Genomic DNA, 25,370 nt, shown 5'->3' with positions numbered 1-25,370 from the left:
GTTTTTCCCACAGCCATGTAGCCAGATGCAAATTCTGCATCTGTGTAATAAGGGAAATGAGGAATCTAATCTAGATCCCTTCAGATTTAAAAAACCTTTGGAAGCTATAGGGCAGGAATGATTCTTCCCTGTCAGAAGAGACATCAGGAAGAACTCAACCAGGGATTCCTGTGTGGCTCAGGGGGTTAAGGATCTGACATTGTCACTGCTGTGGCTCTGGTCACTGCTGTGGTGAGGGTTCAGTCCCTGGCCTGGGAACTTCTGCATGCCATAGGTGTGGCCAAAAAAACAAAACAAAACAAAAACAAAAAACAAAAAGAAAAAGAGCTGACCCCAAATGGGAAGATTGGGACCAACACAGGAAGAAGTGAAGCAAAAGCAAAAGAGATATTAGGAGATTAGGAGAGTCTCTTCAAAAGCTCAGCAGAGTGGGAGAGACAACAGAGGAGAAAGATTAGCTAGAAACATACACCGTCTATGCATTTTTCAAGAGTACGGGATACAAAAGGCTTGGGAGAAAAGTAACTTTAGATTGTATGAGAAGCACTATAACTTGATGTTCCCAACAGAGTGAAATGCAGAAGACTTAGGGAATTTGCTTGCTGAGAGATGCATGTTTAAGGAAACATAAGCTCAATATCTAATGTCAGTCTGAGAAATTAAAGAAACAGAATGTTGAGCAGAAGTAAGTTTTGGTACAGATAAAATTATAGGAAACTGTCCATGTTCAGCAATGAGTATATAATATAGAAGTTGACAAAAGGGCACAGGATAACAGAATATATGATAAAGCAAAATAAGCACAACTGCCTTGTGATCCAGAACTACTGTATAACTCTTTAAAAAATATATGAGCCAGAAAATCATTTGGACCTTTCATCAAGAACATGTTAAAGAAATAAAGATAGTAAAGTGTCAAAATAAGGAAAGTGTTATTTTTAAGGATGAAATACCAGTTAAAGTACAAAAGAGTATTGGGAAAAATACTGGTGTTTATTCATTCCTTATTATCAATTTTGGAGTATGTGAATTCCTATTTTGGCAAAGATAAAAATATTGGAGGATAATTGCACTGCAAACAAATGTATATATCTTCTATCATGGAAAATCTGAAGAACCACCCCTTTAAATCAAAAAGAGTTGTGAAAATCTCAGGGATTAATCAATTTTGGAAAGAGGGCATGGTACAAAAAAATAAAAATAATCATTGGAGCAGAAAGAATGTGTTTTTTTCCTATAAAAAATAAGAGAAATTAGGGGAGCAATTCCATTTACCATCACATCCAAAAGAACAAAATATCTAGGAGTAAACCTACCTAAAGAGACAAAACACCTGTACTCTGAAAACTATAAGACACTGGTGAAAGAAATCAAAGATGACACAAATAGATGGAAAGACATACCATGCTCGTGGATTGGAAGAGTCAATACTATCAAAATGACTATACTACCCAAGGCAATCTACAGATTCAATGCAATTCCTATCAAATTACCAAGGACAGTTTTCACAGAACTGGAACAAATTCTTTTAAAGTTTGTTTGGAAGCACAAAAGACCCAGAAGAGCCAAAGACATCCTGGAAAAGAAAAATGGAGCTGGAGGAATCAGGTTCCCTGACTTCAGACTATACTACAAAGCAACAATCATCAAAACTGTATGCTACTGGAACAAAGACAGACATATAGATCAGTGGAACAGGAGAGAAAGCCCAGAATTAAACCCACACACCTACAGCCAACTAATCTGTGACAAAGGAGGCAAGAATATACAATGGAGAAAGGACAGCTTGTTCAATAAGTGGTGCTGGAAAACTGGACAGCCACATGGATAAGAAGGAAATGAGAACACTCCCTAACACCATACACAAAAATAAACTCCAAATGGATTAAAGACCTAGATATAAGACCAGACACCATAAAACTCATAGAGGAAAACATAGGCCAAACACTCTCTGAGTTAAAGGACAGCAACATCTTCTCAGATCCCCCTCTTAGAGTAATGACAGTGAAAACAAAAATAAACAAATGGGACCTAATTAAACTGAACAGTTTCTGCACAGCAAAGGAAACCCTCAACAAAACGAAAAGACAACCCACAGAATGGGAGAAAATCTTTGCAAGTGAATCCACTGACAAGGGATTCATCTCAAATTTATAAACACCTTCTACAGCTCTGTACCAAAAAAAACAAACAACCCATCAAAAAATGGGCAGAAGATCTAAACAGACAGTTCTCCAAAGAAGACATACAGATGCTCAAGAAACACATGAAAAGATGTTCAACATCACTCATTATTAGAGAAATGCCAATCAAAACCACTGGGTGTGGTACCACCTTACACCAGCCAGAATGGCCATCATCCAAAAGTCTACAAACAATAAATGCTGGAGAGGGGGTGGAGAAAAAGGAACCCTAGTACACTGTTGGTGGGATTGTCAATTGGTGCAACCACTGTGGAAAACAGTATAGGGATTCCTCAGAAAACTAAAAATAGAACTACCATTTGATCCAGCAATCCCACTCCTGGGCATCTATCCAGAGAACACCACAATTCACAAAGACACATGTACTCTGATGTTCATTGTAGCACTGTTTGCAATAGCCAAGACATGGAAACATCCTAAATTTCCATCGACAGAGGAGTGGATCAAGAAGATATAGTCCATATACACAATGGAATATTACTCAGCCATTAAAAGGAACAAAATACTGGCAATTTTAGCAACATGGATGGACCTAGAAATTATCATGCTAAGTGAAGTCAGCCATACAATGAGACACCAACATCAAATGCTTTCACTGACATCTGAAAAAAGGACAGACTGAACTTCTTTGCAGAACAGATGCTGACTCACAGACTTTGAAAACGTTATGGTTACCAAAGGAGACAGTTTGGTGGGGGGGATGTGCTGGGGTTTTGGGATGGAAATCCTATAAAATTGGATTGTGATGATCATTGTACAACAACAAATGTAATAAATTCATTGAATAATAAAAAAGATTAATGTCAAAAAAATTGTCATTCATTTTCATTTTAAGATTAAACCAGAGGGAATCTCCACCCAGGGCAGGTGTGAAAGTGGTCCTGTGCTCCTGTCCCAGAGCAGGTGAACACAGAGCAGAAACTGCTTATAGGTTTTTGGTGTGGTGACCTTTTTCCAGATAATAGAGTTGTGGCCTCTCTTACTTTTGGCGTCTGCCTCCCTTGTGGCTGAAGTCAGTATGGGGGCTTGCTGTAGGCTTCCTGATGGGAGAGGCTGATGCCTGCCCACTGGTAGGTGGAGCTGATTCTTATCCCTCTAGTGGTGGGGCTTTGTCTCTGGATGGGATTAGAGGTGGCTTTGTGCCTGAGGAGTCTTTAGGCAACCTGTTTGCTGAGGGGCAGGGTTGTGATCCCACCTGGACTGTTGTTTGCCCTGGGGCTTCTCAGCACTGACTGACAGGTTGGGCCAGATATTCCCAAAATGGCCATCTCCAGAGAAAGGCAGCTGCTGAATATTCCTGAGTGCTTTGCTTCCAATGTCCTTCCCTCACAACAAGCCACACTGACCCCTGTTTTCCCAGGAAGTCGTCCAAGAACTGCAGTCAGGTTTGACCCCAATTTCTATGGAGACTTTACTTTGCCCTGGGACCCAGTGCATGAGAAAGTCTGTGTGCACCTTTAAAGAATGGGATCTTCTTTTCCCGCAGTCCCATAGAGCTCCTGCACACAAGCCCCACTGGCCTTCAATGCCAGATGTTCCAGGGGCTCTTTCTCCCAGTGCCAGATTCCCCACACGTGGGAGTTTGATGTGTGGCTCAGAGCTCTCACTCCCGTAGGTGAGTCTCTGTGAACCAGACAGTTTCCAGTCTGTGGGGCTTCCCACCCGGGAGGTATGGGGTTGTTTGTATTGCGAAATTGCCCCTCCTACCTCTTGATGTGGCCTCCTCTTTTTTCTTCTGGAATAGGATAACTTTTTTAAGGTTTCCGGTCCATTGGGGTGGAGATTTCTCAGCCTTTAGTTTTGAATTTTGTTGTTTTTAGGAGAGAAGTTGAGCTCCAGTCCTTCTATTCTGCCATCTTAATCCCATCTGAAAGTTAATGATAATTTTCTATTCCACTCTTTAGTCTCTCAACTCTGAGATACACCATCTAAGGATCAGTCCCCCACACACAATTCACTCAACTTCATTTACCCCACCATCCCACCCAACTTAAAATGACCTCCTCAAGAGAACTGCAGTGTCCCAAAATTCCAAACTGCCTTGTTTAGAGCATTTACACTTAACTGTTCTCATCTGGAACCTCTTCTCTTCCTCACCCCTTGTCTTGTCATTTACTTAGGTCTTAGGCTGTATCTCACTGTGTTCTTTATATGGCAGCAGTCCCTTGACTCTAAAATTCTATAGACAGTAGCACAGTCTTCTTTTACTTCCCATCCCCAGTTCTGTTGTGGAGCCTTCCAAAGACTAGATACTTAATTAATGGTTGGAGAATAAGAATGACAACCATCAGGATGTCTGCTTTATTATTATTTAACTTCTCCCATAATCTTGACTATTCTAAGAAAATCCAGAATTATATATTTTAATTTTACAAAAAGAAGTAGTGAAACAATAAAACAAACTAAAAAAGTTACAACCATTTACTTTTTTCCTTTTCTTTTACTTAACTCTGATTATTTCATTGCAGAGTTCTTTCACATTTCTATGAAAATTCCTGTTCCATTACTGTTATCTTGTTCTAGGTCATAAAAAAAGATGGAAGGTAAACTTGTTTCATAAAATATCAAAATTCAAATACATACCTGATAAACAGTATTAAATATGTGATCCATATCATTTTTTAAATTTAATTTTTATTTTTTATTGGAGCATAGTGATTTACAATTTTATGTTAGCTTCAAGGGTACAGAAAAGTGATTCAGCTTTACATATACATATATCTGTTCTTCTTCAGATTCTTCTCCTATATGTTATCATGTAATATTGAGTAGAGTTCACTGTGCTATAGAATGTCTCTGTTAACCGTACATTTCATATATAGTAGTGTGTATATGTTAACCCCAAATCTTTAATTTACCCCTTTTCCCCACCTTTCCCCTTTGGTAACCATAAGTTTGTTTTCGAAGTCCATGAGTCTGTTTCTATTTTGTAAACAAGTTCGCTTGTATCATTTATTTTTAGATTCCACATAAAATTGATACAATATGATATTTGTCTTTGTCTAACATCCACATTGCTGAAAATGACATTATTTCATTCTTTTTTAAGGCTGAGTAATATTCCATTGCATATATGTACAACATCATCTTTATCTTTTCTTCTGTTGATGGACATGTAGGTTGCTTCCTTGTCTTGGCTATTGTAAATAGTGCTGCGGTGAACATTAGGGTACATGTGTGTTTTTGAATATGGTTTTCTCCAGATATATGCCCAACAGTGGGATTGATGGATCATATGGTAGTTCTATGTTTGTTTTTTTGAGGAGCCTCCATGCTGTTTTACATAGCGGTTGTACCAATTTACATTCCCACCAACAGTATAGGAGGGTTCCCTTTTCTCCACACCATCTCCAGCATTGTCTGTAGTCTTTTTGATGATGGCCATTCTGACTGTGGTGAGGTGATACCTCACTGTAGTTCTGATTTGCATTTCTCTAATAATTAGTGATAATTAGCACATCTTTTCATGTGCTTTTGGCCATCTGTCTTATTTGGAGAAATGTCTGTTTAGATCTTCTGCCCATTTTTTGTTTGGGTTTTTTGTATTTTTGATATTGAGCTTCATGAGTTGCTTGTATATTTTGGAGAGTAATTCCTTATCTGTTGCTTTGTTTGCAAATATCTTCTCCTAGTCTGTAGGTTGTCTTTCATTTTGCTTATGGTTTTTTTGCTGTGCAAATGCTTTTAAGTTTAATTAAGTCCTATATGTTTATTTTTTTTTTATTTTCATTAGTCTAGGAGGTGGATCCAAAAAGACATTGCTGTGATTTATGTCAAAGAGCATTCTGCCTATGTTCAGAATATCCAGCTTTACATTTAAATCTTTAATCCATTTTGAGTTACTTTTGTGTGTGGTGTTAAGGAATGTTCTAATCTCATTCTTTTACATGTAGCTGTCCAGTTTTCCTAACACCACTTATTGAAGAGACTGTCTTTTCTCCATTGTATATCCTAGCCTCTTTTGTTGTAGATTAATTGAACAAAAATGCACAGATTTATTTTGGGGCTTTTTATCTTTTTCCATTAATCTATATGACTGTTTTTATGCCAGTACCATACTGTTTTGATGACTGTAGCTTTGTAGGATAGTCGTAAGTCAGGGAGCCTGATTCCTCCAGCTTTTTTTTTTTTTTTTTTTTTTTTTGCCTTTTCAGGATTACTTTAGCTATGCATGATGTTTTGTGTTTCTATACAAATTTTAAAATTATTTGCTCTAGTTCTGTGAAAAATGCCATTGGTAATTTGATAGGGATTGCATTGAATCTGTAGAGTGCCTTGGATAGTATAGTCATTTTGACAATATTCTTCCAATCCAGGAAAATGATATATCTTTCCGTCTGTTTATATCATCTTTGATTTCTTTCATCAGTGTTTTATAATTTTTGGATTACAGATCTTTTACCTCCTTAGATTTATTCCTAGGTATTTTATTCTTCTTAATGCAATGGTAAATGAGATTGTTTCCTTAATTTCTCTTTCTTATCTTTTGTTATTATTTGATCCATATCATTTATAAACTTATGTTGTGAAGTCAAATAAACCTTAGATTAAAAGAAACAATATTTGAGAAATACAAAGGAGATAGACCTACAGGTTACTCATATCAAACAGGAACACAAATAAAATATGCACTGTGTTCCTTCCCATTTCACCTTAGTCCTTCACTGCTTAAAACATTAACTACATTCTTCACTGAAAAAGAAGAAAAAGACTTCACTTGATGCAGGAGTATTTGCTAGTAATGGCCCTGGAAGGTGTGCTCACCTTGGTGCTAAACCTGGATGCAGCTATTCCTCAGGCTTTCTCTTCCTCCTCTCTGAAAACCTTTTCAAAATGGGATGGAGAGCACTGGAGGTAGCATCATTGACTTTGGCCAAAAAACACCAGACTTCCCTCTTGCTGGTTTCAGTGTAGTCTCTTGGGCACCTCTGGAACTCATACCAAGGAGGATCTCTGCTGGGCACCTAACAGTATTCCAGGTACTTCTGCTGCACCAAATCTTTGGTGATGAGCTTCCTGGAGTCTTCATATATGAAGTCTTTCTCCCAGCATATACCCAATCCTATTCAGTTTTAAAATAAAAAAGCCATGGGGATATAATATATAGCATGATGACCATTGTTAATAATTGAATATTTGAAAGTTTCTAGGAGAATAGATCTTAAAAATCATCATCACAAGAAAAAAATTTGTGACTACATATAGTGATAGATGTTAACTAGACTCATTGTGTTGATCATTTCACAATATATACAATAGTGAATCATTATGTTGTATGCCTGAAATTAATATCATATGTAAATTATACCTCAATTTAAAAAAAAAAGAAAGAAGAAAGCAATGCTCAGATCTTCTCTTCTGTGTGCAGTTGCCCTTCATGAATATCATATTCAGGAGTGTCATCAGAAGACTGGTTGTGGGCAGCCTCTTATGGTTAGTAGGTTCAGTTCGCTGCCAAGAGCATCAAAGTGATTGCTAGAATTCACTTTATTCAAGGCCAAAGACTAGGTTCATCCACTCAGAGGATCTCCTGAGGATGTCAGGGATGTGGTCCTTACACTTTTTTTGACAACCTTCAACATGTCTTCTTTTGTAATGGGCATTACATTTTATAGATGTGCAGCAGAAATTGTACCAATATATTCATCTTCTTGGTTAGAGGATCTATGTGTTAGCCCTCAGTGGAGGGTGCTGTGGGGGATATGCTCTTGGCGCCTTCATCAAATCTTGTTCAGAGAAGTAGTGGTAATGGGAGCACCATTAACAGGGTAGCTCTGGGGAGTACCTTCTGAAATAGGAGAAGGGGAGGAGGGGGACTCCTCTTTTGCTCTTGCTGCTGCAGCAGTAGTCCAGGCACCCTTGAGACTTTGGGTCTCCCCCCAGGTCTGGTGGCATTTCACCTGGGCATGGCACTTGATCTTCTGTCCCCCAGACTTGATGTCACAGGTCAGGGACAGAAGGTGGGAGTGTGGACAGGAGGGCAGGCAATGAGGACACCTGGAGGAAGGAAAAGAGATGCTGTACCTTCAGTGGGGAGACGCCTCCCTGGCTTGAACCAAGACCTCCTCTGCAGGGTCCTTGAGGGCCCCATAGGGCTCCTGTCGTCCTGCTCAGCCTGTCCCCTGACACCCTGTGGAGGAAGTTTAAGTGAGCCTTAGACTTCAGTCTGCCAACCCTATCTGAGTGTCACTGGGGTGACAACAGGGGCTGCCACTGGGGCCTCCTATGTTCTGGAGTGGGGAGACTGTTCAGCTCCTCTTCAGGATCACCATGTGAATGGTAGACAGGGCCTGGTCTTTCTCCCCTCTGCTGATCTGAAGGTGACCCTTCAGTGGTCCCTGGGACTCATGAGAAGGAAGCGAGGGGTGCCATAGCTCACTACTTGTGACAGGGGGAACCCAGTGCTGGCAGCTGTGTGGAACCCTCTCTATCCTGGGATCACTGGATCTTTGGTCCCTATTCAGTGCTCTCATCTTGACTCCACATAAGGCCTGAGACTCACCCTCTGAACTCTAGTGACTTCACATTCAGACTAAGGATGTCACCTCCCTTAGACCTGATGTAAAGAAGCCTCCTCCCAACAACGCTTCCCTGGGCCTTCAAGTGCTGAAATTAGGGGCAAGGCTAGACTCTTTGTTGTCCCCTCTACTCAGGGAGTGGGATGTGTTCCCCTAAATAGTCACTCAGGGTTCTCAGACCTGGGAGGGTCTCTGGCTCTTCTCTCCCTTGTCCTGAGAACTTCTTATAGTAAGGCCCACAACTCTGAAACCCAATGGAAGGAAGTAAGAGTAGCCTAATTTACCACATCTACCTGTGGTCTCCTAAGACAGAAAGCTATGGCAGGCAAATTCAGACCTTATAATGGTTGATCCTACCAGTCCTCACTCTCTTTCCTCAGTTTTATTCCTGGAAGACCTGTACTTCCTCCCTCTCTCCACCTATTACTGTCCTCACTTTTCTCTCCTTGAGATGAACTGAGGGTTGCCTCTGCTCTGCCTGAGATTTATCTAAGTATCTCCCAGGACTGACAGCAGGGGAGAGATTATATGTTGCTTATATTGTTATGGTTTCATGCTCTGCTGTGTCCTTAGGTCCTTAGCCTAAGTCCCAGCACAACCTGGAAATTTCCCCTATACTGAGTCAACCAGCCTCAGACCAAAACCCTCACCACCCTGAGTCCCCTTAAGTGGAAGTTAGAGTAGGCCACATTTAGCCACAGTTATTTCTGAGGGGATTCTGAGAACTAACAGCACAGGGTAAGATTCTGTGGGCTCTGCTCTTCTGGGGTTGGTGACCTCTATAGTCTTCACTCTGCCAGCATATGAGACTCCTCCCTCTATTGGCCTGAGTCCTCCAGGGCTAGAAGCAAGTGGGTGACACATCTGACCACTGCTGCTGGGGGCTTCCCAGGCCTGAGAGGGTGGTGGGGCTGTGTATTCCTCTCTCTTTTGGGTTGGATATTCCTCTCGACCCTCACTCTGAGTCCTCATACTGACTCTTGCCATGGCCTAGAGAGGCCTGTCCTCTCATACTACAGCCTTTAATTCCCTATGACCACCTAGGAAGACATGAGGATTGTCTCATGTGGGCACAGCTGACTGTGGTCACTCATGGTGGACATTAGGGGAGGGATTCTTTAGTGTCCCCATTTTTATGATTTGAGTGGTTCCCTCCATGCTCTGTTTGACTCTTGGTATGACTTGGAATTCCTCCCTGTGCTAGTCTGAGGCTGGCCCCTGGGACCAAATGCCTCATTTCCCTGAGATGCTCTAAAAAGAAATGTTTGGGGCTCATGATTCCTGGATTTGCCAAGGGGAGATATCCGGTGGCAGGGCTCTGTTCTGGGTGGCCTGCTTTGTTCTGGGTGGAGTCCTTTTATCCTCATTTAGTGTCATTCATTTTCCACTCGCTACTGAGTGAGGCTGCTCTCATTAAACAGGCCCTCACCTCTCTGAGACCATTCCCAGTGGGAAGTATAGGTACCTCAGCCCGAAGGCTTTGTCCTGGGCCTCCTAGGGCTGACATCAGGGGTAGGACTCTGCATTCTCCTCTGTTCTGGGGTGAGTGGTCCTCTTGTGACCTCATTCAAGGTCTTCATCTTGACTCCTGTCCAGACCTAGGACTTCACCCTTCATTCACCTGAGACTGTTCCTCAGACCAAAGGCATTACCTTCTTGGAAACTATGAAATGGAAGTCAGGATGAACCAGATCTGTACAAGGCTGTTGAAGTCTTCTGAAGAGCAGAGCTTTATGAGGCCCCACTCTCCTGGAGTCAGTGCCCCTCAGTCCTAGCTCAGTCCATATGCCACCTTGACTTCAGGGAGCATATGGGACTCCACCCTCTACTGACAGAGTCTGCCAGCCTCAGACCAAGGCTTTCATCTTCCTGAGACACCAAAAGGGAAGTCAAAGAGCTACTCCCTGTCTACCCCTGCCTGGGGCCTTAGGATAGTCCCTCTTGTTATGGGGCAGTCCACTCATCAGCGCCCAGTGTCCTTACCTGAAATCCAATTAAGGCCTGTTAGGATCTCCTACTTAGGCAGAATTGGAGCTGCTGCCACAAGGGTAAGAAACTCACCTCCCTGAGAACCCCTCACCCCTCTGTCCTGTAGGAAAAGAAGGGGTACCTCAGATAGCTCTGCACATGGCCACACAAGCAGAAAGAAGAACATATTTTGTGGGGCCCCTACTGTTCTAAGACCCTCACCTTCATAACTATCAGAGGCTGCAATTGTTTCCTCCACTGACGTGAGGACACAGCCCTGAAAATCTTGAAGAATAAATGAAGGGATGCTGATGTTTTCCAGTTATCTAACATTGCATATATAGATAACCACATTGTCACTGATTTTTGTTCTTTATTCATACCTCTCACTCATTCAGCATTATTATTACTGTATTCCAAAATAGCACTTTGGGAACAGAGCCCCTTTTATCCCATGAGATATATTTTGGAGTGGTAACAAGATAAATTAATTAAAAGATACAAGGACTGGCTTGCCCTAGGAGGAGTGGAACAGTGTGGGGCTCTAGACTAATCCAGACCAGAGGTCTAGTCCAAGGTCTGTCACTTACCAGGTTTGTGAACTGGAGAAATTTACAAGTTATTAATCTATAAAGAGAGTCTACTAAATCCCGTCCTGCATATATATGCACTACATATAAAGCAGTGGCATACTGATTAAGAAATGTTGGGTCTTTAATGAATGGCAGTTACGATTACTATGAACCTCTAAAATACCACCTCCCCACCAGAGTTTATTTTTAATCCAGTAGATAGTAGAGAAAATGCAGTACATTAGGACAAAAGAAAGTCTTAAATGAGCTAAATAAGTAACTTTTATTTTTACTAAAAGTTTAAAAGAAATAAGGCAAAACATGAAAAACCATGTACTCTATTTTTTATCCACTTTATGTTGCTAAATATTTTTGTGGTCTTCTTGAACATTTCTATGAAAATCTGATTTGCAGTGTCATGTTATCTACTTCTGGATCATAAAGAAAATACAGATGGTTCCTGAATTTATTTTACATACATAAACAATGTAATTTTCAAACTTTTTAAATAGCAATAAGAAAGCAATGTCATTCACAAATTTATATTCTAAAGAAAACTATTAAAGAAAAAAAAATTAAAAAAATATACAGAAGTTACTAGTTTAGAACAGGAAGAAAAATAAGATCTACAATTTGTTCCCTGGGCCAGGACTACTCTGTACTACTTAGAAGGCTGACTGCTCTCCTCAAACACAAAGTGAGCAAACTGCCCCCAGCCTCCCTAGATGTGGGTGGAGCTGCGGGACTTGGCCCTGGAAGGTGCCCTGGCCTCAGCAAGAGCTGTAGCCTTGGCCTCGGCTCTCACTCCTGCTCTCTCCTCCTCATCTTTCAGAGCCTCCTCATACAGGTTTGGGAAGGCACTGGGGACGGTATCATTGATCTTGGCCAGAACCTCCAGCACTTTCATCTTGGTGGTTTCAGCGTGGGCTCTCGGGCCCCACAGGAACTCATGGTGAGGAGGATCACTGTGGGGCACCTGGCGGTACTTGAGGTACTTCTGCTGCACCAGATCTTTGGTGATGAGCCTCCTGGGCTCCCCAAAGATCAGGTGCCTCCTCCCAGCATAGACCCCCAACGTGTTGAGGAATTCCCAGACCTCCTCCTCGGTGGCACGGTTGCCCTTCATGAAGATCACGCCCAGGAGCGTCATCAGCAGACCAGACCTGGGCAGCCCCCTCTCATCACTCTGGCCCCCGTGGCCCCCGTCGCTGGGGAGGCTCAGCTTGCTGACGAGGGTGTAGGTGTGATTGCTGCGGTTGACTTCCTTCAGCTCAAGGCCAAAGATCAGCTCCATGCGCTCAGAGGCTCTGCGGAGGATCTCAGGGAAGTGCTCCTTGTACTTCTTGTTGATGATCTTCAGCAGGGCTGTCTGCATGATGGGCTCCTTCATCTTGTACTTCTCCAGCAGGAATTGCACCAGCATGCTGGCCTTCCTGGTCAGGGGATCTTTGCGAGTGCTCTGAGTGGAGGGGGCTGCCTGGGAGGCGCTGGCACCATTCTCATCTTGGCTCTGGGCACCTGCTTCAGCTCCTGGGCGTGAAACCCCCGCTTCAGGAGAGCTAGGGGCTGGGCCTGCCTGAGGCCGCTGGCGAGTGCCAGCAGCAGGGGAGCTCGGGGGAGCACCCTGAGAGACAGAAGAGGGGGAGGAGGGGGACTCTTCTTCTGCTGCTGCAGCGGCAGGAGCGGCCTCGGCACCCTTGAGACTCTGGGTCTCGCCCCGGGTCTGGTGGCGTTTCACCCGGGCACAGCACTTACTCTTCTGCCTCCGAGGCATGATGACACAGGTCAGGGACAGCAGGCGGGAGCGTGGACAGGGGACAGGTGATGAAGGCACCTGGAGGAGGGACAAGAGATGCTGTGAGCACCTTCAGCGGGGACGTTCCTCCCTGGCTTGAACCAAGGCCGCCTCTGCAGGGTCCTTGAGGGCCCCACAGGGCTCCTGTCCTCCGGCCCAGCCTGTCCCCTGACACCCCTGTGGAGGAAGTTAAAGTGAGCCTTGGGCTTCGGGCTGCCAAGCCTACCCGAGTGTCACTGGGGTGACAGTGGGGCTGCCAGGGGAGGGAGGTCCTCTCAGTTCACATTCACCTGGTGGCAAGACTCCACCACCACCCCCCGCTCCCCGCTGCTCTGAAGTTGACAGTGCCACCTTCCAAGTTACCCAGGAGGAGCAAAGGAGGGAGCCCTTCAGCCCACCACTGAGGGGTTGCGGGGCCCTCCCTTCTGCCCTCTGGTGGCTGCACCTTCAGAACAAAGTTCTAACCTCCCTTAGACGCGATAGAGGAAATGCTGGGACCTCTCAGCCTGAGAGTCCTCTCTTGGGAGCTTAAAGGGCTGACGGGAGAGACGGGCCATGTTCTCCCTCGTCCCTTCTTTTTCGGGTGGGTGACTGCCTTACTCCTCCCTCTGGGTCCTCCCTGGACCGCCTTGAGCTGAGGCCTCGCTGCTCACACCGACACCAGCCCCCACCTGCCACTCGCGAGGAGGTGACCGCGGAGCCCCATCGGCCAGTCTGACACCAAGGTCAAGTTTGCGGCAGAGGCCCCACTGGTCCTCACTCAGGCTCTTAGGTTGACTCTCGGGAGCGCATGAGACCGCTCCCTCTGCGGGCCTGCACCGCCCCTCTCCGGACAGTGGCCCTCACTTCTTCTCTGTGTTTGACAGGGACGAAGGGGCTGCCAATGGGGGCGCGGGTCTGAGGTGCGCCTGCTACGGGGAGGATGGTCCGCAGGCCTGCGGGTCCTCACCCCACTCTTCCCTTGACCTGCAAGCCCTCCCCTGCTGCCCTGCTGCCAGCCTCTTAGGCCCAGGCCCCCTCCTCCCCGAGTCACCAGCCTGCGAAGTGAGGGAGCCCCTGAGTCTTCAGACCTGCCCAGACCCGCATGGCCCCGGGTCTGGGCTGTGGAGGCCCTCGGTCCCCACGAGGGTGCCGTCCTGCACCCCGTAGGGCCTGGGGCTCTGCCTCTACTCAGCTGAGCCCAGGTCCGCCAGCCTCAGAGCAAGGCCCTGCTTCCTGAGACCCCGCGGGGAAGAGAAGGACTTTGGGCCTAGCAGCCCCGTTGGGGCCTCCTGGGCCGAGGGCAGGGGTGGGACGGGCAGGGGCCGTGTGGCTACCCCTTTTCGGGGAAAGGGCCTTGCGGGTGTCAGGGCGGGTCCCCGCGCTTCGAACTCAGGTCCCCTCACACCTTGACACCTGACGAGACGCGAGACTCCTCCCGCTGCTCAGCCTCAACGGCAGTCCTCAAAAATGGCGCGCCCCCTGCGTGCTTAGGGGGACGTCACTTCCAGTCACGTGCCTCTGGGCTCCAGGAGGACAGCAGGGGCGGGACCTGGGTGGGTGGGGTTCCTGGGGAGGGTGCTGCAGGGCCGGCATGGGGACCTGCCATGGCCTCTTCTCAGGGCCTGGGCCCATCCTGATGAGCTGAGTCACCTGGGCTCGGCGCCATGGGTCTCTTTCCCTCAGAACCCCCAGTAGGAGGTATTTGGCAAGCAGGGGGCGGGGGGTGCTCAGCCGAACAGCCATTTCTGGGCCGCCCAAGACTGACAGTGAGGGCTCTTTGGGGCCCCCTCCTCTGTGGTGGGTGCTCCTCTCAATCCTGTCTCAGGGTTTTCCCTTGACTCCCAGTAGGTGCTGGGCTCCCTCTCGTCTGCTGACCCGAGACCGAGGCTGCACATCAGAGACATCACTTCCCTGAGTCGCCGGGTGTGAAGTGCAGGTCCACCTCATTTGGGCGCTTCTGCTTGGAGCCTCCCAGAGGTGGCTGCAGGAGATGAGAATCCTGTGGGTTTCAGTTTTCTCACAGCAATTGTATTAAATTCTAGTAGTCTTGGTATTTCTTCCATTTCTAACCTCAGCCCCTCCCTCTGCCATGGTCCTCAAGAAGTCATGGAGAAATTGATGTACTCCTTCACCTGACAGCTCTCCATGGGTCTCTCTTAAATGATATACATTTCATTAATTAAAGTGTCTGGAAGGAATTTTTATCCTTGTTTGCAATTACTATGATCCTTGTTCTCCTGTTTCAACATTTTAATTTATATTTTGATAAACAAAAATAATTTTATATATGTTTATACAGTATGATAGTCTGACATATGCATACATTGTTGAATAATTGCCACCATCAAACTATTTAACGTATCACCTTCCATAGTTAACATTTTTGTATATATGATGAAAAATCCCTTCTTTTCAACAACATTGATAAACCTAGGAGGACATTATCCTGAGTGAATTAAGCCAGAGGCAGAAAACAAATATCACATGGTTTCACTTGTTTGTGGTGTATATTTTTTAAAAACCGTTGAACTGCTAGTAACAGAGACTAGAATTGTCATTATCAGTGGCTGAGGTGGTTAGAGAATAGGGCAGATATTGAACAAAGGGTACAACTTTCAGTTATATGATGAATGAGTTCTGGAGACCTACTGTACAGTATGGTGACCACAGTTAACAAGCATATGTTATGTACTTGAAATTTGCCAAAAGATTAGATCTCAGGTGTTCTCAATATTGTATTTTCTTTCATGCCTTAATGTCTATTATGATGACCATTTAAAAAAACCCAGTCCTCACCAACAAAAGAAGTTTCAGGTGGTTATTTGGATAATCTCTGGACTTAGCTTTCTTCAACCAACCAAACTTTTGTGCTATCCTGATATTACCCCATAGTCCTGGCATAACCCAATAGTTCTGTTATGTCTACTCTGAGTTGCTGCCTCAGGTTCCTTCAGTGAAGCAGCAGAAATTTATTGACCTAGGGGACACTGGAAGAAACAAGGGCAAAACTTTAAAACTTTTGTTCCACCTGATCCTGTCTTCCCTAGACCCGTTTCAACTGCCCTTATATAAGCACTCGTTCATTACAGACTTAGTACCATCAGGGGGGTTTCTCATTAGGTTTTTTTTTTACTGTTCTTGTTGACATCATTTTGATTTTTCCTTTCTTGATTTTTCCACGGTTGATTTGGAGCACAGGAGAGAGAAGCCCAAGTTTGGTTGTCATCTTGGAAGCTATAGGTATGGTGATAAAACTGTAAATAATTTAAGGAGAATTGACATTTTTACGATAGGCTCTGTTCTTCTGAATAAACATATTATACTGTTGTATCTTGAACTTTTTCCCTCTATCAGTAAATTTTAGATACATTTTAGATATTGTTGTTGTTGTGAATGGGATTGTCCTTTAATGTGTTCTAATTTGTTACTGATTTTGCATGACCAGGCTTCTGACAATGCTGTAGTGATTTATTATACACTAGCTTTTTGATATTCCTTATATATTTGATTATAGTATTTGCCTATTACTTTAGACATTTTAATTATAAATCATGTTGGTACTATTATTGTTTCTTTTTATTATCCATGTCTTATTTATTTTATTATTCTTGTACATGGCTGTGTCCTGCTATACATTCACATCCAGGTTTGTGGTAGCATACCTCTGTGTTTTTCCAGACTTTATTGGGAATGCGTCTAATATTTCACATTTACGTATATTTGCTGATGACTTAATCATGTGGAAATTCCATTCTTACAAGTTAGCTAAAAGTTATTACCATCAGTTTATGTCGAATTTTTATCAAAGCGTTTCTTTACCCCTGCCCCTGATCACTTTTTCTCCCTTATCTGTTAGTATAGTGATTTCTGATTCATTTTTTCTAATGTAATATCTTCTTTGTATTCTTTGACACAGCCTTTTTTTTTAATAATTCACCACTTTGCATGTGCTATGAAGTTATTTCAAATATGTATCTCTATATGAGTGAGCTTGACTCAAGTGTTCTTTTTTCAAGGTATCCTTACCTGGTCTTTGTGTCAAGGAGAGGTAGCGTGGATGAATGTTTTCTCACCCTTTGTGTGGTTTGGAAGAGTTATCATCAAATTTTTATTCATTTCTCCTTTGTGTGGTATAAAGAACTTCAAAATTTGGCTGCTCCAAATTTTTTATTTTTTAATTAAAGAAATTTTTTTGCTTTTTAGGGCCACACACAGCATATGGAGGTTCCCAAGCTAGGGGTCAAATCCAAGCTACAGCTGCCCACCTGCACCACAGCCACAGCAACGCAGGATCCAAGCCACATCTGCCACCTACACCGCACCTCACGGCAATGCCGGATCCTTAACCCACTGAACAAGGTCAGGGATCGAACCCGCAACCTCATGGTTACTAGTCGGGCTCATTTCTACTGCTCCACAATGGGAACTCCATGCATTGAGTTTTAACTACAATTTTAGATTTTATAATTAGAGTAATTTTTCTATTTCTTTATGGACCTATTTAGTCATTTATATTTTGCTAAAAAAAATCTTCCATTTTAGTTGGATGTTTAAATTTAAAGACATGCTATTTACAATAAAATCATGTTATCATTGAAATTCTAAAACATACAACAATACAGAGAATAATGAGCAGAGTATACCTGGCAATCAACATCAACAGCCTTCAATAGTAACAGGAAGAGGCTTGCATATGAGGGTGTATTTATGTTTGTTTGTTTATTGGTAACACTACTCCACAGATGACACTGTACACTTCCATTAGGAGATACACGATGTCTGCTATCTAGTTTGTGGTGATGTCGTCAAGCATTGAGGATCATAGCCTCAGCCATTAATCCATTGGGGCTGCAGAATGGTAATTATAATATTCCTCTGTGTTTATTAGCTGAAACATTCTCTAGGTAGAACTTTTTCCTTATCCATCATTTGTTATCCTGATAAAAGGGAAAAATAATTTATAGTGTTCTCTTATAGCCTTTAAATCACTTCTGTAAGTATATTCTGTAGAATTTTATTGAATTAATATCAGTTATTTCTGCTTCTTTTGTAATTTATAATACCTACAGAAATTTTTTTAGAGATTTTTTAAAGAAGTGGCTTTTCTTAGTTGGCTCTACTGTGTTCTAATTCATAGTTTCTGCAATTATTTTCATTATTTTCATTATTTCCTACTTTGTGCTGTTGTTTCTATAGATCTTATATTGTTTTGATGTTTTAAATATTTTTTTTCCTCATAAATCTAGTTAGGGCTATAGTATCTGAGTACCACTGGGCTGCTTCTCACAGGATATACTGTAGAGCTTTATGTGTAGTACTTGAAATTTTTAAGTTTTTTTTTTTTTCTGTCTTTTTGTCTTTTAGGGCCACATCCGTGGCATATGGAGGTTCCCAGGATGGGGGTCAAATCAGAGCTACAGATGCCACCCGATGTCACATCCGCAGCAACGTGGGATCTGGGCCGAGTCTTCAACCTACAACACAGCTCACAGCAATGCTGGATCCTTAACCCACTGAGCGAGGCCAGGGATCAAACTTGCAACCTCATGGTTCCTAGTTGGGTTCGTTAACCACTGAGCCATGATGGGAACTCCTTTTTACTTTTTTTTTTTCCCATTGAAGTAAACTTTATAATGTATTAGTTCTAGGTATACACTAAAGTGATTCAATTATACGTATGCATATATCCATTCTTTACGAGATTCTTTTCCCATATAGGTTATTACAGAATTTTGAGTCGAGTTCCCTGTGCTATACAGTAGGTTCTTGTCAATTATCTATTTTATCTATATTATTAGCTATAGATTAATCCCAAATGCCTAATTTATCCTCTCCTCCTCCACCTTTCCTCTTTGGTAACCATAAACTTGTTTTCTGTGTCTATGAGTCTTTATGTTTTGAAAATAGGTTCATTTGTATCATTTTTTAGATTCCACATACACAAGTGATATCACATGATATTTCTCTTTCTCTGCATTACTTTGCATAGTATGATAATCTCTAGTTCCATCCATGTTGCTGCAAATGGCATTATTTCATTCTTTTTATGGCTGATTAGTATTCCTTTCTATATATGTACCACATCTTGATCCATTCCTCTATGGATGGACATTTAGGTTGCTTCTATGTCTTAGTTATTGTAAATAGTGCTACAATGAACATTGGGGGACATGTATCTTTTTGAATTATGATTTTCTCCAGATATATGCCAAAGAGTGGGATTGTAGGATCATGCAGTAGTTCTATTTTTAGTTTTTTTTAAGGATCCTCCATACTGTCTTCCATAGTGGTTGCACCAGCTTACATTCCCACCAAGAGTGCAGGAGGGTTCCCTTTTATCCATACCCTCTGCATCATTTATTGTTTGTAGACTTTTTGATGATGGCCATCCTGATTAGTGTGAGGTGTTATCTTATAGTTTTGATTTGTGTTTCTCTAATAATTAGTGATACTGAGCATCTTTTCATATGCTTTTTTGTCCATCTGTCTTCTTTGGAGAAATGTTTATTTAGATCTTCTACCCATTTTTTGATAGAGTTGTTTCCTTTTTGATATTAAGCTGCATGAGCTGTTTGTATATTTTGGAGATTAATCCCTCATTGGCCGCTTTGTTTGCAACTATTTTCTCCCATTCTTTGAGTTGTCTTTTCATTTCATTTATGGTTTCCTTTGCTATGCAAAAGCTTTTAAGTTTAATTAGGTCACATTTGTTTATTTTTGTTTTTATTTTTATTACTCTAGAAGGTGGATCCAGAAAGATATTGCTGTGATTTATGTCAGAGTGTTCTGCCTATGTTTTCTTCTAAGAGTTTTATAGTATCTGGATTTGCATTTAGGTCTTTCATCCATTTTGGGTTTATTTTTGTGTATGGTGTTAGAGAATATTCTAATTTCATTCTTTTATATGTAGCTGTCCAGTTTCCCCCAGCACTATAGGATGCCTGATTCCTCCAGCCCTGTTTTTCTTTCTCAGGATTGCTGTAGCTATTCAGGGTGATTTGTACTTTCATACAAATTTTAAAATTATTTGTTCTAATTTTGTGAAAAATGCCATTGGTAATTTTATAGGGCTTGCATTGAATCTGTAGACTGCCTTGGGTAGTATAGTCATTACAACAATATTGATTTTTTCCAGTCCAAGAACATGGTATATTTTTCCATCTGTTATTGTGATCTTCAATTTCTTTCTTGCATCCCTGGAATAAATCAAACTTGATGTATGGTGGGTCTGCGATCCTCTTCATATATTGTTAGATTTGGTTTGCCAGTGTTTTGTTGAGGATTTTTCACCAGTGGAATTGACCTGTACTTTTTTTTTAATGGCTTCATTTGTGGCATATGGAAGTTTCTGGGCCAGAAATTGAATCTGAGCTGCAGCTCTGACCTATGCCATAACTGTGGCAATGCCAGATCTTTTAGCACACTGTGCCAGACTGGGTTCAAACCCCCACCTCTGCAGTGACCCAAGCCATTGTATTTGGACTCTTAGCCCACTGTACCATGGTGGAAACTCCTGTAATTTTCTCTTTTTTTGGTGATATCTTTGTCTCATTTTGGTATCAGGATGATTGTGGCCTCATAGAGTGAGTTTGGGAGTATTCTTTACCTGCAGTTTTTTGGAAGAGTTTCAAAAGGATAGATGTTAACTCTTCGAAATGTTTGATCAAATTTGCCTATAAAGCCATCTGGTCCTAGACTTTTGTTTGTTGGAATTTTTAAAATCACAGTTTCAGTTTTAGTACTTGTGATCGGTCTGTTCATATTTTCTATTTCTTTCTCATTCAGTTTTGGAAGATTGTACCTTTCTAAGAGTTTGTCTAATTCTTCTAGGCTGTCCATTTTGTTGGCATATAGTTACTTGTAGTAGTCTCTTATGATCCTTTGTATTTCTATGGTGTTAGTCAAGACTTCTGCCTTTTCACTTCAGTTTTATTTTGTTTTGTTTTGTTTTGTTTGTCTTTTTGCCTTTTCTAGGGCTGCTCCTGAAGCATGTGGAAGTTCCCAGGCTAGGGGTCCAAGTGGAGCTGTAGCCACCGGCCTACGCCAGAGCCACAGCAATGGGGGATCTGAGCCATGTCTGCGACCCACACCACAGCTCACGGCAACGCCGGATCCTTAACCCACTGAGCAAGGCCAGAGATCGAACCCACAACCTCATGGTTCCTAGTCAGATTCATTAACCACTGAGCCACGACAGGAACTCCTCACTTCAGTTTTATTGATTTGAGCCATCTCTCTTTTTTCTTGATGAGTCTGGCTAAAAGTTTATCAATTTTGCTTATCTTTTCAAAGCACTAGGTTTTAATCTCATCAATTTTTGTTTTCTTTGTCTCTGCTTATTTATTTCTGCTCTGATCTTTATGATTTCTTTCCTTCTACTAACTTTGAGTTGTTAGTTTTTCTTTCTCTAGTTGCTTTAGGTATAAACCTAGGTTGTTTATTTGAGATTTTTCTACTAGCTCTTTGTTAAACTTTTCTTGTATCTTCTTGTTCTGTGCGTCCTTTTTTTTTTTTTTTTTTTTCTGAAATCTTGGGTCATCTTTACCATCATTACTCTGAATTCTTTTTCAGGTAGATTGCCTATCTCCACATCACCTAGTTGTTCTTCTGGGGTTTTATTTGTTCATTCATCTGAAATATATTTCTTTTCCATCTCATTTTGTCTAACTTTATGTATTTGTGGGCTCTGTTCCACAGGCTATAGGAATGTAGTTCCTCTTGTTTCTAGTGTCTGCCCCTTCTGGGTAAAGTTGATCCAGGAACTTTCGCAGGGTTCCTGGTGGGAGGGAATGGTGCCTGCCCATTGGTGAGTAGAGCTGGGTCTTGTCGCTCTGGTGGGCAGTGCCATGTCAGGGAGTATGTTTAGAAACAAGGTGGCTCTAGGCTTAAGGCTACTTTAGGTAGCTGGTCTGCTGATGGATGAGGCTGTGTTCCTATCCTGTTCTTTATTGGCCTTAGGCTTGCCAGCATTGGTGCCTGCAGGCTGTTGGGTGAGGCTAGGTCTTTATGCCATAATGGTGATGTCTAGAGGAGCTCATGCTGATGAATATTCCTTGGTGCCTCTACAACCAGTGTCCTTGCCCCTGCATTGAGCCACAGCCAACTCCCACCTCCCCAGGAGATCCTCCAAGACCTGCAGGTAGGTCTGTCCCAGGCTGCTATGGAGTCCCTGCTTTTTCCTGTGCCCCAGTGCACATGAAAACTTGTGTGCACCCTGCAAGAGTGGAATCTCTGTTTCCCCCTGTCCTGAGGAACTCCTGTACTCAAGTCCTGCTGGCCTTCAAAGCCAAATGCTCTGGGAACTCCTCCCAATACCAGACCCTTCAGGCTCAGAGTCTGGCATGGGGGTCAGAACTATCACTTCTATGGGAGAATCTCTATGATGTATTTTCCAGTTTGTGAGTCACCCAGCCAGCAGGTATGGGATTTGATTATATCACAAAAGTGCCCCTCCTACCATTTCATTGTAGTTTATTCTTTGTCTTTGGATGTAAAATATCTTTCTGGGTATGTTTCAGTCTTTTTTGTTTATGGTTATTTAGCAGTTAGTTGTGATTTTGGTGTTTCTGTGAGAGGAGGTGAGCTCAAGTCCTTCTACTCCACCATCTTGTCTCTCATCTCTCTCCAAGTTAAGTTTTTCTTAGGACTTGAAGGAGGTTTTCAAATGAAAAAAATAAATCAATATAAGGATCTCCCTGATAAAGAGCACACTGAAGAGAACAAAGACATTACTGACTTAGAGGTAGTCCCAGCTTGTCCAGCTGTGATGGGGGCAGTGTCCTACATCCCTCTTCACCAGAATGAGCACTCCTGTTGTGGGGTGAAAAAATTGAGATCCAGGGCCTCCCTGTGCCACCTTTTTTTTTTCCCCAACATGGAGTTATCCTGCATATTCTGCTCTTTATCAGGGAGATCCTTTTGTAGAGGCCTACAATGGAGTTTAGAACACTTAATGGCTCAAGGGAGAGATTTTTCTCATTGTTCTTAGGGCTTCTCTGAGTAGAGTGAGGTCAAGAAGCAGGCAGTGACCCTAATTCCATAGTGAGCAGGGAGCTTTCCACAACCTCCTGTGAGAGCCTACTCCTCTAGAAATTGAACTAGCACCGCTCAGAACAGGTTGTGCCCTGGAGGTGTGCAAATGAGGACGTTTCACCATTGAAATGATAAATGGAGCTCCATTGGGAAAGCCTTTAGGCTGACAGTCTATCCCAAAATGTGGAAGGAGTCACCCAGAAATAAATCCATGGAAGCATAAGCTGAAGGGAACTAGAGGAGGATGGGGACTAACTTGATTATCTCATGGGTACATCTCAGCCCAGAAAAAGGCCTGTCCTCATCTCTGCTTCACATAACTTCCAGCTACCCTTAACTCTGACAGGCGTGAACAACTCCTCCTCTCTCAAATATTTCATGAACCCTTTTGTAACTGTCACCAGGTAACCACTTTAGGCTTGGAAACTTGGTACATAACAAATAAATAAAGGGTTAAGAGCTAGGTCAATATGTATTCATTTTCTACTGCTGCTACACAGCAAATTAGTACCAATTTAATAGGCTAAATGAACACAAATTTATCATCTCACAGCTTCTATGTGTAGGAAGTCCAGGTAAAACTCAACCATGTTCTCTGCTTTAGAGTCTCACCTAGCTGCAATCAAGGTGTCATTTGAGCTGTGTTCATATCTGAAGGCTCAACAAGAGAAAAATTCTGGTTCACTCACTTTGTTGGCGGTGGTGCTAAGAAATTTGGGAGTTGTTGTTGCTAGCTGTTGGTTAGAAGCCAGCCTAAGTCTCTAAACATAGCCTGCAATTCCATGACATGTGGCTCAGTCTATACCGGTCCTTTCCATAGGTCTTCAAAGACCTGTCCAATATGACAGCATGGCAAGAGCATTTCTACTAGCAAAATGGAACCTTATGTAATGTCCATAATTAGTGAAATCCCATTTCCCCTTTGACATAAGAGCAAATATAAATTTAAAATAAGAAAGAAGTACAAATATTGAATCATTATGTTATACATCTAAAACTAATGAAATGTTAATGTCAATTACATCTCAATTATATCTCAATTAATCTCAATTATATCTCAATTAAAATAAAATAAAAAATTTTATTCTTCCCAGTACAGAAAAGAAATGAAACTCCTCCCTTTTTTAGAGCATCTACTTTAAAAAAAAAAAACATATAGTCTTTCTCTGCCTCATTGAACTCTATGTAAATCTTTTAAAAACTAAGTAAACTTCTTGCCATTTTTACAACCCAGGAGTTTTTTTGCTATAGTAACTAGGAGCAGCCTCTTTGAAATGTAAATATCAAGGAAGTTAGCACCCCCACCTCCTACACTCCAAGAGTTAAACTTTGGCCTATCTCCAAATTATAAAAAACTGCCTCCTGTCACAAGGATGAGAGCTTATTTTGACTTTGGATAAAGTCAGTTATCTAACAAAGATGGCAGCCCCAATTACCAGATGAATTTAGGATTAAGTATGTGTAATAAATGGAGCTGTCAAGTCCTCTTGCAAAATAGTTGTTATTTTATTATTTCATTTTTTATTTTTTTTTTGTCTTTTGTTTTTTAGGGCTGCACCCTCGGCATATGGAGATTCCCAGGCTAGGAGTCGAATCGGAGCTACAGCCACCAGCCTACGCCACAGCCACAGCAACAGCAAAGTGGGATCTAAGCCGCATCTGCAATCTACACCACAGCTCAGGGCAATGCCGCATCCTCAACCTACTGAGAGAGGGCAGGGATTGAATCCTCATCCTCATGGATACTAGTTGGGTTCGTTAACTACTGAGCCATGATGGGAACTCCAAGAAATAGTTGTCATCTTAAGAACACGGATGTAATGGATTGTGTTTGGTAGTATAAAAGGCTGAGCTATCTTTCTGTCTTTGTAGTCTCTTTAACAGATTGCCTGTGATGGGTGTCACATTCTGGTTTAATGCTTATTAAATAATGAAACTGTTTTCTTTCCTGTGTTTTGCAGATAGGCATTTCTCAGTTGGCAAGAGTTTATTTCTAATAAACTACCCAAAGAAACCTGGCAATGAGGACAAGACTTCTGTAAGTTCCTAAACCAAATACATAAGGAGAAATTCTATGGACACACAACAGTCAGGTAAGAGACTTAAATTATGAAGTCTTCCTTCTAGCTCTGTACCCTTTTGGATTATTTGTCAGAAGAACCAACCACCTTAAATTCAAGATTTTACTATAAAATAAGCATGGTAATATGGCCTCTAAAATCCCATCAGGATGACCATCAGATTTGTGATGGAAAATATAGGAAGCCAGGTCTTTCTCTTTAACAGGTACTATCTCTGT

At 42.3% G+C, this 25,370-nt stretch overlaps 2 protein-coding genes across 25 annotated transcripts in view; one reads left to right on the top strand and one right to left on the bottom strand.

The window, feature by feature from the left end:
• The window catches only part of LOC110257722 (uncharacterized), a 476,707-nt gene that overhangs the window by 80,751 nt on the left and 370,586 nt on the right, over positions 1-25,370 (top strand). For 18 of the 24 annotated variants that reach the window (XR_014835843.1, XR_014835842.1, XR_014835839.1 and 15 more), the window contains one exon: positions 25,033-25,164. The gene's annotated coding sequence lies outside the window, so the exon portion shown is untranslated. Of the gene's footprint in view, positions 1-14,884; positions 15,041-16,237; positions 16,280-25,032; positions 25,165-25,370 lie in introns of all 24 variants that reach the window. The other 6 variants (XR_014835848.1, XM_085008778.1, XM_085008777.1 and 3 more) reach the window with 3 other exon arrangements.
• LOC100514022 (melanoma-associated antigen B4-like) lies at positions 11,527-14,508 on the bottom strand. Its single transcript, XM_021080509.2, has 2 exons — positions 14,445-14,508; positions 11,527-13,096 (listed from the first exon to the last, which is right to left on the bottom strand). The coding sequence occupies exon 2, from the start codon at positions 13,034-13,036 to the stop codon at positions 11,984-11,986; it is 1,053 nt and encodes a 350-aa protein (XP_020936168.1). The 5' UTR covers positions 13,037-13,096; positions 14,445-14,508; the 3' UTR covers positions 11,527-11,983.

The sequence above is a fragment of the Sus scrofa genome, chromosome X (genome assembly GCF_054392235.1).
Source record: "Sus scrofa isolate SSC_HxYL_T2T_F1_AM1 chromosome X, Sscrofa_HxYL_maternal_Yorkshire_Landrace_v2.0, whole genome shotgun sequence".
NCBI lineage: Eukaryota > Metazoa > Chordata > Mammalia > Artiodactyla > Suidae > Sus > Sus scrofa.
The sequence above is the reverse complement of the archived record's forward strand: the minus strand, read 5'-3'. Positions and strand labels throughout refer to the sequence as shown.